This window comes from Pinus tabuliformis, chromosome 2_1, assembly GCF_031772625.1.
Source record: "Pinus tabuliformis cultivar Carrire ecotype Pingquan chromosome 2_1, CPIR1, whole genome shotgun sequence".
In the NCBI taxonomy this organism is placed as follows: Eukaryota; Viridiplantae; Streptophyta; class Pinopsida; order Pinales; family Pinaceae; genus Pinus; species Pinus tabuliformis.
This window is the reverse complement of record NC_142299.1, coordinates 696,713,898-696,728,283: the sequence shown is the minus strand read 5'-3', so window position 1 is coordinate 696,728,283 and position 14,386 is coordinate 696,713,898. Positions and strand designations below refer to the sequence as shown.

Genomic DNA, 14,386 nt, shown 5'->3' with positions numbered 1-14,386 from the left:
TTCATTGATATTTGACCAACTCGACTTTTCTGGTTATGGTTCAAAAACCGGTTTGACAAGTGGACCGAACCAAATACCAATTCCAATATTTAAAAGTATATGTCAAATATGGCTTCAATAATATCCATTCATACAATTTCTTGTAAATATACAAGTTATATTGAAAGTAATTTTTATTTAAGTAAGCAATCATAATCTGTTAAAACAAGTCCTTAAATGTAATCACGTACTTCATAAGATCATTAATAAGTAAAAATGAGTTGGAATTTTAGGATCACAAAAGAAAGATGAGAAAGAAAAACTCACAAGCATTTTAAAGCAAATATGTCACCAATCTCATCAGGAATTCGTCCAAAGAGAGCATTTCCTTCCAAGTCACTGTATACATAATATAGTTAATAAACCAAGGTCGGCATGGGTTATAAAGTGCTGCTAAGTAACCCTGCATAGTAAACCATAATAATCATCTTAAATTCACAGAATACCAAAACTTAAAAGTAGTATATTAAAACTATGAAGTTACTTACAGTAATTCTAGTCTCTTTAGATGACCAATCATTGGTGAAATTTCTCCACCCAAATTCAGATGAGAAAGGTTCCTGCACAAAAAAAATAGGGACAAAGTACAAAAATATCATCCACAAAATCATAACTTAAACAAATTTCGATAGAAGAAAAAGAATTAAGTTCCCAATCACAACTTTCTTAATTTCCAGTATAGCATATTTAACATATATTAAATTTATAAGCTAGCATATAGAAAAAGGAAAATCCCAACTTACAATTTTATTATAGTGACATTATTGCATAGAACACCCCGCCAAGTGCAATAGTCATTGTGGCCATTGGTTGAACCATTGATCCAATCATACAATGCGTTGTCAGTGTCTTGAAATGAAGCTTTGATTTTCAACAGAACTCTTGCAAAATGACCTGTAAATAAAAACAGAAAAACGTGAATCAAATAAAATATCCAAATTAAAAAAAATTCCAAAAAAACTAAATTTCATGATATGATTGGTCTTTTACAAAAATGGGATAGAGTTGTTTTTATGTTTGTGCATTATTTATAAAATTAAAGAAAGAAACAAGGTAGACAATCATCTGTCATTGTATCTAGTGAGAAAAACTATTATGTTGTTGTTAGTGCTTTTTTGTTATGGTTGTTCTATATGTTGAATTTCATCTCTATGTTGAATATCTTTGTGCTATAGATTCTTCTCCATTTGTTGCAAATTGCTCTCCAGGTTTAATAATTGGTATTAAAGTAATCATTAGCGTCAAAGCAACATCATTGTTGTGAAGCTGAGGAAACTCAATTTATGAAATTTTGGGTTGTTGGGGCCTTGTTTTGTGATCTTGATTGAACATCATTTTAGACCTAGTTGTCTAGGTTAAGGATATCAAGCTGGATAGTGTTGCATTGCTGCAAAAGTGATTTTTTGTGGTAGCTAGCTTCAATGAAAGGTTGGGGATAATAAGAAGAGTTGGGAAAGCAAGATCAGGTATGCTCTTTGGTCTGATCACACGATGGTTAAGAAATCCTCAAGGTAGAGCCCCTTCAAGCTAGTATATGGGTTAGAAGCAAAGCTCCCCATATAATTATGGCTTCCTATCTTGCATTACTTGAAGGCAAGCACCAAAGAAAAATTTGACGTGCAATCTAGAATAAATCAACTCATTGAACTGGAAGTAAATAGATGCCTAAATTTGGATCAAATGAGCAAGAATCAAAAAAAGATTCAGGCTGTTAATCTAGGTTGTCATTGATGTCAAGACTCAATATGGCAGTGTTTGTGATGGCAAATTCTTGTGACATGTGTGGTTGCCCATTGATGCCCATTGATCATAATACTGCTCATGGAGGACCCAAGTGGATTGAATATATATATACAGACAGAATAGAAGTAGTAGATCCGTGAAGCAACAGGAGCAAGAAGCCAAAGAGGAGAAGCCATCGTGAAGTCAAAAAGTGAGAGGAAGAGTTCATCGGAAGCCATCAAAGAAGCAGGTTACGGAGCAACAGAAGCAGGGTATCGCATATGCCCAAGGGTAAGTGTTATCGGAAGAACAAAGAGCAACAGTGATATCAGAGGAGTAAAGAAGAAAACATCGGAGGAGCCATATCGGAAGTATCGCATGTAATATATGTCTAAGAAGAATCGATAGGAAGAAAACAGCAGAGGAGCATAAACAGAGTTATCGGAGGTCACAAGAAGATAAGCCACAGGAGAAACAGCGATATCGGAGGAGCATTGTGGAACTGATGGTCCCATTACAACACACCCTAATTAATATCACATACGCCGTATCTGAACCTTCACGTCGCAAGTTATGAAGGCTTGTCACATTGAATCCCCCAACTGCGATATAAGGTGCGGACCTGATCGCTCCATTATAAACCGCCCTATTGTAATATTGCATCCGCATGTATCGGAACCTTCACACAGCAAGTCTTAAAGGACTGTCACACTAAAACTACGATTGCGATAATACATGCAGCCCCGAACAAGTTATAGTAACAACCCTTAATATGACATCGCATCCGCCACATCGAAAGCCTCTTTAAACCCTTGCCACATTCACATCTGTCGATTGCAATATGTACTACGGACCCGACCATTTTATGGTAACAACTCTATTGAAATATCGCATCCAGTGCATTGCAAGCTTTAAAGCCTTATCACGTTGAAACCCCGATTGTGATAGTATGCGGACCCGCTGCACCATTATAATACGTCCTAAAGAAATATCGCATCTGTCGCATATCGCAAGTCTTGAAGAGATGTAACGATGGAAAACCGCTGATTGCGATAGAATTGTGGACCCGACGGATTTATTAACAATTGTTTAATATCACATTGCATCCACTCATTCGGAAATAGGGGCATCGGCAATGTTATATCGTGAAGCCAAAGGGTTGTGATTGCGGGAGTTTTATGAAGTTGTGATCGATTTAAGCAATGACGTGGCATGTGGGACTGCCAGACATCTATTATAATATGAAATCCTCCATAAATAAAACAAGTTTATGAGTAATTGGATGAATATCCATAAGTCGGCCTCTCCTTCCAAATGAACGTGTCTTTTGAGTATTGGTGAAACTCGTATAAAAACGAGCTAAAACGCTTCACTTCTGTGCATTGATCTCGGGCATAAAAACAGAGTATAAAGAAGTTCACAACTCGTGAACTTGAAGAGACAGAGGAAGCCAAAGATCGGGAAGCCGAAGGTCGAGAAGCCGAAGGTCGAGAAGCCGAAAGGCCGAGAAGCCAAAGGTCTAGCAGACGATAAAGGTACAAAAGAAGTCGAAGATCGAGTGAGAAAAAGTGAGAAAAATTTGAAGGTCTAGCAGGACAGAAGGAAGTCGAAGGTCCAGCAGGACAGAAGGAAGCCTAAGGTCAAGTAGGACAGAAGGATGTTGAAGGTCACAGCAAGAAGAAGGAAGCTGAAAGGTCCCGCGGAAGAAGAAGGAAGCTGCAGGTCGAGTTAGCACAGAGGAAGTCGAACGGCCAGCGGAAGACGAAGGTAAAAGCATTATGTTGATTGGGTTAATCTTTGAAAGACTCAGACCTATGATGAATTAGATGAAGAACAGACCCCAACCTGAAGAACAATCTTTTTGTGAAGATTTGTTTGACCTCGAACTAGCCAAGTAAGATTTCATCAGTCATCAGTTGAAGGGAGCAGTAGACAACACCAGCATTGAAGTATTTGTGAGTTTGTTCCTTGGAAGTAAGATACTGTGACAACCACTCCTAAAACAGTTATTGCGACAATAAGAACAGAGGCTTGAAAACAGAGAATTGCTTTTGTGCATACATTGAGGCTTAGCGCAAATATCTTGTTGGAAAGCTTCAACAAATCTTGGAAACATTATTGGAGATCATGATGCCTATTTGAAATCATCATGAGGTAACTTTGCAGACTCTGTTGTGCAATATGAAGAGTTGTGAAGACTCCTTCATATGAAGACAAGCTGTCATTGATGTAGCAGTGAAGGTGTAGATAGACAGAATTCAGTGAAGAAGATGTTGGGAGCAGAGAATCACTACCAAACATATCTAGACAATATATAGCAGAAGGTTGGAGCCCTTGGGGTTGGTGCCTCAATTGGAAGGATTGGTATCCTTGGAGTTGGTGCTCCTAAATCCAAGGTTGGTACCTTGACAAGACAGGGTTGGTGCCCTGGAGGTTGGAGCCTCACAAAAAGTCCAAGTTGGTGCTTGTCAACAGGTTGGAGCCTTATATATATTGTACCTGATTTATTGTAAAGACTATATTAATAAAAGCATTTATTCCTATTGTTCATTTTGTGTTCTAAATATAAAAGATTTAACTGGTAAAAATAACAATTGAAAAGGAACACTAATTCACCCCCCCTAGTATTTCCAACACAGGTCAGGAAGTATGGTCCTATTATGGAACAAAAGAAGAGAAAACCTTGGAACGCATACAAAATTTGATAAATTATCGATAGGCCCTACAAAGTGACCAATACAGCTGATATTAATTCATACCACCTTGATACCTTAAAAGGAGACCCAATCCTATTATGAGTGAATGGGAAACTCCTAAAGGAATATTTCCCAAGTGCAACCAGATGCATCACTGAATAGATACTTGCATTGCATTTGTGTGCCATGCATTATTGTGTGTACATCCTACTTTTGATAGTGTTCATGATAATGTGTATGTATAGTAGTTAGATAAATTATTTTTATCTAACATTTTATTTTAGTGTTGTTTTATCCTATATCGCAAGGGTGACAATCAATACCCTAGTCAATTACTATCAACAAGTGCTTTGAGTGTACAAGTAACAAGTCTATGAAGCCCAAGGCTTGTTGGACTTCTCATACACTCCTCATTCAAAACCATGTATCGTGCACTCTACAATAAGCACATCCCCGAGTTGGAGCCAGATGTTACCCACCAAAAAGTGGATAACCCCTAGAAGAAAACTTTTCTCCTCCTTGGACAGCTAGCCAACTAGCAACCCTATTGATCAACACATGACATGATGCCATAGATCCTCCACTTCTTGCTGCTGTCAGATGTATCCCTCCCATCTGGCATTCTTTCTTGAAGGAAGGTGAGGCCATTCACTGAAAAGTACTTTAACCATTTTGTAACCATGTGCTTTCACTTGATGTTTCAAGCATACTAATATGAATCAAAGGGTGATCTAGATGATTGACCAATCTTGATTGTATTCTTGTTCTCACACTTCACCTAAGAGGTTAGTCTTTGACTCTAGTCCAATGGGACATCCTCTAAGACCTTAGGGTTATAGGAAGCAAATTACTAGGGAGGCTCTAAGGCTATGATTAGAGTAGTGAGTCCATGACATCCCATACTTGCCAATTTTCATCTTTCCCGTTATTCCATCCAATGTTTTTAAAACCGGAACCGATGACCAGACTGGTCCACCTAATGAACCGGTTTACCGACCGGAACCGGTCTAACCGGGACTGGTTTGGTCTAAACGAACCGGTTTTAAAAAAATAAATTAAATAATTAATTTTTAATGAAACAAAACTATTTTTAAGATGTAAAACCATGATTCCAAGCCAATAGCGACAAAATATGCAAAGTTTGCTCATTTATATACCATGTAAAAGTGAATATATCAAAATGGCACCGAGTGCAATACATATCATCGACAAAATAGCAAAATACATAAGAAATGAGGCTCTAAATGGCCTATAAAGCCCAAAAACAATGTTGCAAGCTATGAGGCCATTGGCCTACTACAAGTCTACAGTGTACACATGATCAATCATCAAGTTCATCACCACTACTAGACACAAGATCATCATCAGGAGCTACACAAACATCATCTGGTTCAGAGTCTGAGGATGCCTCAGCCTGATCTGCAACCTCAGTATCAATGCCACCAATAACAATAGAAGTGGACATAATGGAAGCACGAGTTTGTCGACCTGCATGACTAGTGTCTTCCATTGGTTCTTTGCCTTTCCTTGATGCCACTACTGATCCTAGTTCTGATGCCACCACATAATCTGTTTCATCCCCGGCTAAAGCCATGTCAATATCAAAATCAGCCTCAAACACAGGTTCTTCAGTCTCCTCCACCCATTCTGATGTTGGATCAATATTGGCCAGTTTAGACCGGCGGGCTTGCTAACCAGCCGGTTAGACCAGTAACTAGTTTTTGAAAACGGTTTTTAAAACTATGATTCCATCTCTATTCTTCAGGCTAGTGGTCATTGGTCATGGGGGATTGGCACCCTCTCATCCTCATCCTTAAGTTTGGGCCATGTTGCACCTATTTTGTCACAAGCCAGAGGAAGCAGTTGTACAAATTTTTTCAAAGTTCAGAATCATCAGCCAGCCAGTTCATATATCATTGTAAACCCAATTTCTGTAAATTGTAATGTAAATTATGTCGATACTACCGTTTAATTATGTAACAATCTATGTAAGCCTCTGATTTGGGCGAGGAATTTCATCCTAGGAGGTTTTTTAGCTTCATTGCATTATGTGTGTTTCTAAACACGGATAATCAACAAAGTTTTATCTCCAACTTAAACCCTAAAGCTAGGCTGGAATTCATTGACAGAGTCTCAAATGATTCCTAGTGTTATATCGAATCTTTGTAAAAGTGTTTTGGGAATAATTAAGTTATTTCGCTAAATTATTTTATTACATATAACTTTGTCTACTAGATCATATTGTGTCACAGAATTGGGTAAATATTTTGAGGGTCTATAACAAATGGGTATTCCCCAAGGTTGCATGAAACGGGGAAACTGGTACGAGTTTCCGAAATGGGCATGGGTATGAAACGTGACCCCACCAAATTTTGGAAACAGTGAAACGCAAATATATATATATATATATATATATATAGATTAGGACATTTAAGAAATATGTGCAATCATAAAGCATATATGATACATTCTAATTTATTGCATTATGATAAAATTGTCAATTGTCAATGCATAAACTATAAGTCTCTAAATTTACATCACATTTACTCATGAATGATCACATAATGAAAATAGAAATATCCAAAATCAGCCACGAGAAATTTCTAATTTCTTGTCTTGTGCTTGATTGGGAGTCTCCTCCTACATAGTCGAACGACCTTAGAGCTCTTGATTAAATACAAGTTTTATACCCTAGTACCCTACATGCTCTTGATTATTGGGAGTCTCCCCTGCATAGAGGGCTTGGTTCTCTTGATTAAATACAAGTTCCATACCCTAGTACATGATAAAATCCAATGGAAACATTGCAATCCCCCCAATCCTAAAATCCTGAAAAACAGATAAGTCTGTTGGATTTTGAATGAGATCTAAAATTCTACTTTCTCCATAGGAAATCCAATGAGGGTGAAACCACTCTCAAACATCCTGATTCATTTCATTGTAATGTTAAAAATTTAAGTAAAAGGATGAAAATGAAAAATAACGGAGAATATCACTTTTACTTTAAGAATTTAACATTACCATGAACTGCATATGCCGCAAACTTCCTGATGAACTGCATATCAACACTAGGGCAAAAGTTCACTTTATAAGTTTAGACAGGCATCTAGAAGCAACTAGAAGGCATTAGAAAAACTTAATTAAAAATTAGAAGACAAATTAATAAAAAAAATAAATTTAAAAGACAAGTTGCATGTGGAAACGGTGTTGTACGGCCCAGAAACGCGTTTCCGGTCATACTGGCCACGTTTCCACCTCGAGAAATGTGCCAATACGGCCAGAAACGCATTTCTAGGCCGTATTGTACACGTTTCCGCATTTCATTTCCGTTTCCGTACGGAAACTCCTCCCCTGCTAGCGTTTCCTACAACTTAGGTATTCCCCCTTTGAGGGTTGAATTTGTAATTATCTGATGTAAAAAAATATTTTAGTGCATGGTCCTTCGCAATCATACACCATAGCTAAAGTATTTGATGGTGGAAAAATAATTAACCCCTCTTGTGTCAATTAATTAATTTTTCTAGCAAAAAATAAAATTAAATCTTAAGCCAAAAAATTAATTAATTTTGAGTCAATTAATTTTAGAGAAATTAATTTCTCCAAGTAGAAAATGACCATAAAATTTGTGGATCAAAAGGAAGTTAATTTTTGGAGGTCCTCCACCAAGGAAAAAATGGATTTTTCAAAAAAAATTAAGCCCTTGGACCTTGGTGGTTAAGTCAAAGTTAGAAATTTGAGGAAATTAATCCAAAAACCCAATTTTTGGATTAATAAAAAAGGTTTTCAATAGAAGTTCGAAAATTTCTCAAAAATAAATATTTTTAGTAGCAGAAATTAAAAAATGATCAAGTATTTATCAACGGTCGAGATTACTTTGATGGGGATCAAGCCAACTAGCCGTTATTTTCCACTTAGAGGATTTATCTATAAATTAAAAGTTATTTTGCTTCTCAAGTCAAGATGAAATTTATGGCTCTGGTCTATGTAATTTTGTAATGTTGGTATTGATCCACTAATCTGCTGGGATCGTTTGAATTTCATAATAGAAAGACTTTGGGGCTCAGTTCATGGTATTATTTGTCCAATGATCTGTGGTATGTGTTGGTTATGTGCTTTCCTATATTGTGCTTAAAATTTTTATAAACTTGTTTACTCATTTGTCGGTGACAAGAACATTCTATTGGTAGATTTTGGGTCTATCTTAGAGATCTAATTCACCATATGTTTAACAAGTTTGCTTGAAGAAATATATAGAGTTTGCAAGTACACCGACCCTTCGGCTTTGTTGACCACTGGAGTGGCACCTGATGATTATATGAAGACTCCATGCCCAAGGATGATCCAAAGGACACTTGTACCATCAGATATTATCAGCGAACAGAGTTTTTTTAACTCTACTTCTATCTTCTCATCATCTTTCTTACCCAGATTCCACACCCTATGGGGAATTGTAATAATTGATACTAGTAATGATGAGTTTTGAGTCTGTAACAGGCCTTGGATGTTGGGACTCGATCAGCAAACGAGTACACCTTGGAGTGTTTTTTTTATCTGGTTAATTATCCCTTCTTTTTCAAAGGCGGATAATTTTCTAGGTTTTTCCATTCACATTTTACCCCAAAGCCAGGGTGACGGTTTGAAGATTGAGCCCCTGACACATCTTAGTGTCTAGAGTCGATGTATATTACCATACTATATCACACAAAAAATTTTGTGGAATTTGATTAGGTCTAGGTAGTCATTTTTTAATTTTTTAGATTTCCCGCAAGTCAAAAATTGCAAATAAAATTGTATTTAAATTGTAATAAGTGTAGTATAGAGAAGTTATATGGGGTATGAGTAATCAAAATAACAACTCTCACCCTCAACTTTCTACTATGACACACTTTGAGGGGTTAATAATGTGTTTTGGACCCTCAAAACCCACTTTTCCTAAGTTTAGCGGAAAATCTGGCAATTAATTAAGCTAAAAATTAAATAAATAGAGAAAAATAAATATCCACACGTGTTAAATGTTGTGGAAATCAGGTGGAAAATTATGGGGGAGTTAAAGTGAAGTCCCAAGGTGATGTGGATTCCTAAAATCAAGGAAAGGACATGTGCTCAAATAAAATCGAATTTTTGGCATTAAATGAAAAAGCTGCTTGAAAATTCGAATTTGTGAAGTTAATGCACATTTGGGAGGATTTTGGAGAATATTTGGTGGAGATTTTTGTGGCAAATTGTCCCCACAAGGGTTACCACTCATATACACCTGTCATTCCACCATAAAATTCAAATTTGGCACATAAGAGAAGAAGAAAATGATAGCCACTTGCCAGAATTCGATTTTTACACTTGGCATTGGAACTCCATTCAACAAATTCAAATTTCTCTTTGGGATTGTCACCCAATGTCATTTTTCATTGTCATTCTTCATTGGGATTTGCTCCCAACTCTCTATATAATAGAGCCATGGGCTCTCACAAAAAAGAATATTATTACTAGCTATTGTGTTCGCGGAAGCGCTGTTGCCTTGTACACTTTCAGAAATATCAATAAAGACTTTGGGGTTTCATTCATGAGGTGTTCCTCCTTTTCGAGTGTGATGAATTGTTGAGCATTGGTATAATTCATTTTACTCATGCTTTGATCTAATTTGCTTCCATATGCTCTTGTAGATTTGTTAATGTAGAGCTATCTTGCATTGACATATGATTTAGAAGTATGCTCTAGGTATAGAATGGTCTAGCTGGTTTTAAATAAATCTCTAGAATTTTTTATCATTGTTTATTGCTAAATCTATATGGAACTAATTCTTGATTGAAGTTTTGTAGAGGGAAAATCTTGTTGGGATTACAGAATCAAGCATGAGCGGAAGTCTTTGGAGAGACCAACCCACTCTTGATACGTTCTTAAAGGAGCTCTCATTTGTTATTTGAACCTTCATAGCCTTATCTTACAAAGTGGTTTTGTGTTTTGCAGGGATTTCGGCACATAGCTTGTACACAAGCCGAGAAATTCTAAATTTAAATCTCTTTAAAAAAAACATTGTATTTCATTTCTTTTATTTGTTATCTAAGAGCTTGAAGATGGCTAAGCAAAGACGAGAGTTTACTCTCACTCTTTAGCTTAGCCTTTTGTAACTTATAATTGTACATATACATTTTATCTTGCTGATTTTTCTATTAATAATTAACTTATTTTGCAGCCATTGTTCGGATTGTTTGCTAACTCTTGTGTGGCAGATTTTGAAGAGCAACTTCCCACAACATTTAACAAGTGTTTGCATGACCTTTGGCAAGTGTTGGGGGTTTGATTTCCAAGGATGTCGTGAGCCCTTTTGAGGCTTATTTTGGCCAAGTCGAGTTCACTAGAGGGCTGCCCATTTTCCTCTTTAAGCCGTGGGCATTTGGAGGAAACTCACACCTTGTTTCCCTTGCATAAGTTTTGTGAGATCTTGTCACTACTTTCCCAAGAAAGGAGGTCCAGTGTCCAAGTTTCAAGCAATTATTTTGAGGACTCTCCTTGAAGCATAGTTGAGAACTTTGAAGGGCCCTCTTCTCATTTGTAATATTAATAAAAGATCTAATTTTCTTGTGGGAGCTTGGGATTTCTCCCATAGTATCCTATCTCCCCATTTAGAGGAAAGCTTCTCTTGGGTGGATTGACATTTGCATGGTTTAAACTTTCACACTTCATTCACTTACATGCATGCTCTAATTGGAAATTAACACAACCTCACTATCACATTTCATTAAGTTAAAATTTGTTACAATTTCATTTGAGCTTTGCATTTTCTTTCTCATTGCTGCTTGGAGCTACAAGCTTACACTTTACTTTGAACAATTCATCCTTTACATGCAAGCATTTTATATTATTAACAAACTTTGATTCGTTTCCATTTATCTTGGTAAATTGTTTTATGAGCAATTGAATACATGTTACAATTTTATGCTACATTGTTATCTTGAACATTGGAACAATTTATTGTCATTATCTATTTGAAACAAATTTTACTTTCAAACAAATTACTTGTATCTTTTTAATTTATTGATGAAACACATGCAACACTTGTAAGCTAATTTTATTCCTCCAATTGAAGTTATAATTGCAACTTATGTTGAACACTATTTCATTTTCAAGCATTGCAAATCAATCTCTTTGAAGCATTTGCATTTATCATTATTTTAATTTGGGAAATTAACACATTTTGCATTTCATCTAGGCATTTTAGTGTAGGAAGGCCCCAAGCCTCATTAAAATTTTACCTTCAACATAAGTTGGTTGAAGTAGACATCCTAGGGATCCTCTACTCCTCTATTGACTCTTCACTGTGAGATCCATATCATTGGGCGAGGGTGAGCTCCGAGGATTGAAGAGTTAAATTGTAATCTTGTTGTAGAGCTAATTAATAAAGTTAACCAAAAGCACTTTCCATTACATTTGCATTACTTGTCTCTTGATGGTTTGAGTTTTCATATGCAAAGTCTATTCCAAAAGCAAGTATTGTAATCATTTCAAACAAATGTTTTATTTTCATGTTTCAAGTCTAATTGCATATTGATGTTTTGGTTTGGCACTTCCTTTTTTTTACATTTCCAAGTTAATTACTAATTTTTTGGTTTTGGCAAGATATGTTTCACATGTTTTGATTCATAAAGTTGATTATCTCAAAAGCATTTTCTATCTTACATATCTTGTGCTAACAATTCTTATTTACATTTCAGGGTTACTTTGTTTTCTCTTTTGAGAGCATTGCATTTTACTTTGAGCAAATATATCTTTAAATTGTTGAGCAAATTCCTTATAAGGCACTGGTTTTATGGTTTTTAATCATATTAATGATTGGCATTGTTATTTCAAGTTGCTTACTTCATATTTGCCCATAAATCTTTAAAAGTAATCCATTTTCACTATAACACTCTCCTAGAAACTCACATCTTTTAACTTAACTTTTCATTAGGGACCACCCCCCTTAGCTAACTTAGGAGATAGCTCAAACGGAGAGAGTCGGGATTAGTGTGACAACCCCTTCTCTGAGTTCCCTGCCACCAACCACACCTTGTGGGGTTGAAGGCTTTTCTCACTAACTTGTAGGTAGGTGTAGGCGGCAAGGTCAACAGGCTCCAAGTTCACAGACTTTGGAGAAGAGTCAACCTTGTTTGGGCTCCGAGAATTTTTGTTTGATTTTCTTACTTCGTTAAGGCTATGGTTGCAAGTGGTCTCTTCACTAGAGAAATTTTGGGCAAACAGGTGGGCCATCTTCTAGGCCTAGAGTCTAAGTGGTTTGCCCTCAAAACCCTTGATCTCCTCAATGTTTACTTACAGCTAGTTGAACATTTGATAACAGTGGTAAAGATCTCATTTAGTTGGCATAAAATCAACTAGCAAGTTGTCTAACAAATTAACAAAGCATCACATAAGTTGGGCATCTATTTTTGGGCTTGATTTCATGAAAATTGGATGACTGTCATAAGCACTTTGAGGTCTGATATATAACAGTCATCTTGGCATCTAAAAGGAACTCTAACTTGTTTCTCTTATCTCGATTTGCATCATTACTAAAGTGACTGTTCTCATTTGCATTTTGTAGTCATATGCATCTCATAATTGGCATCCTAAAGTGCTCTAAACTAAATTTACTCAATGCTGTTATAAAATTTACTTGTTACTCATGCAATGTCATTAGAACATGTGACATAAAAGTTTACACTTGGTTAAGCTCTATTAATAATATATGCTCATTGTGGAAAGGATTTGCTTACATTGTTAATGTGCTATTGTGAAAGAGATTGCTAACATCTAACATTGTTGTCTCTTGTGAGTTGCATAAGTTTCAAGGTTTGAACTTTACACTTGCTATTCTCACTCACATAAGCACATTAATCTCTTGCTGAATGGTTTCTATTGCTTAAGTTGGTGTTAACTAAGATAATCATTTTTTGGACTTGAGTTCTTTCACATTAGCAATTGAATTGAAGATCTAATTGCCATTGTGACATAACTTGAGGAATTGTTAATTGAGAGCATTGATAATATTATTGTCTAAGAATCATTGGCTAATTGTTCTAAGTGGATAAGTGCTCTAATTGTCATTAAATTCATTGTTCATGTCTAAAGTGGATATCTATTGTGAATGATAATTCTATATTCATAAATCATTGTGAAGAGCATCTATCTTGTTGTTTAATACTTGGGCAATTACGTCTTGGTTATCTCTTGTATCTTGTTGGCACTTGTAAAATTGGCACACATTCTTGTGGTTGAGATTGTCTCTTATTTACCATTGTTAAGTACTTATCATCATAACTTAAAATCAGTCATAACTAAGTACTTAAAGGAATATTAAACAATCTCACCATAAAAATCACTTAAGCCATCTTTGCATTCTAGAACTACTCTTGCTTTAATAATTTACCTCCAAGCATAAGCTTGGTTTATAGAAAGATAAGAACACCCTATCATCCTTGCTTGAAAAGTATAGCCCCTCTAGTATCGAAAATGGTGACCTTGCAGTTGTCAGAGCCACAATCTCTGCAGCGCCGGAGGCACCGGGTACATTAGATTTCAAGGAGAGGGATCGTTAACCAAGCCTTTGCTTGCTTCACCTTGACTTCTCTCTGCGACTTACTTTAGAGACTAGGCTCAATATAGATAAAGATCAAGGGATACACTTAGTTAGGCATATAATCAAAATAAACCAAGATTCCTACATTTCACCTAGTTCGTAGGATTTGCATCTCATCTAGGATAGTCAAGCATTCATCAAGCAGTGGTTGTTTATTAGGTCATTTGGTCTTTAATTGATATAAAGCAAGTGGTTGACTCCATAAGGCACTGGTCTCACATATAAATTTAACCAAATCTTTAGAACTTGCTAAAATCAACCAAGTGGCTAGGCCATTCAATCATGTCTCCCAGATTTGTTGGTTACCAATGAATCTTGC

The 14,386-nt window shown here is 36.1% G+C and overlaps 1 protein-coding gene across 1 annotated transcript in view; it reads right to left on the bottom strand.

The window, feature by feature from the left end:
- Positions 1–14,386, bottom strand: part of LOC149202504 (uncharacterized) — a 208,654-nt gene that overhangs the window by 156,639 nt on the left and 37,629 nt on the right. The window contains exons 5-7 of the mRNA XM_089403179.1: positions 783–933; positions 528–599; positions 307–378 (exon numbers count right to left, since the gene is read on the bottom strand). Of these exons, the coding sequence (XP_089259305.1) occupies positions 307–378; positions 528–599; positions 783–933 (295 nt within the window). The remainder of the gene's footprint in view (positions 1–306; positions 379–527; positions 600–782; positions 934–14,386) is intronic.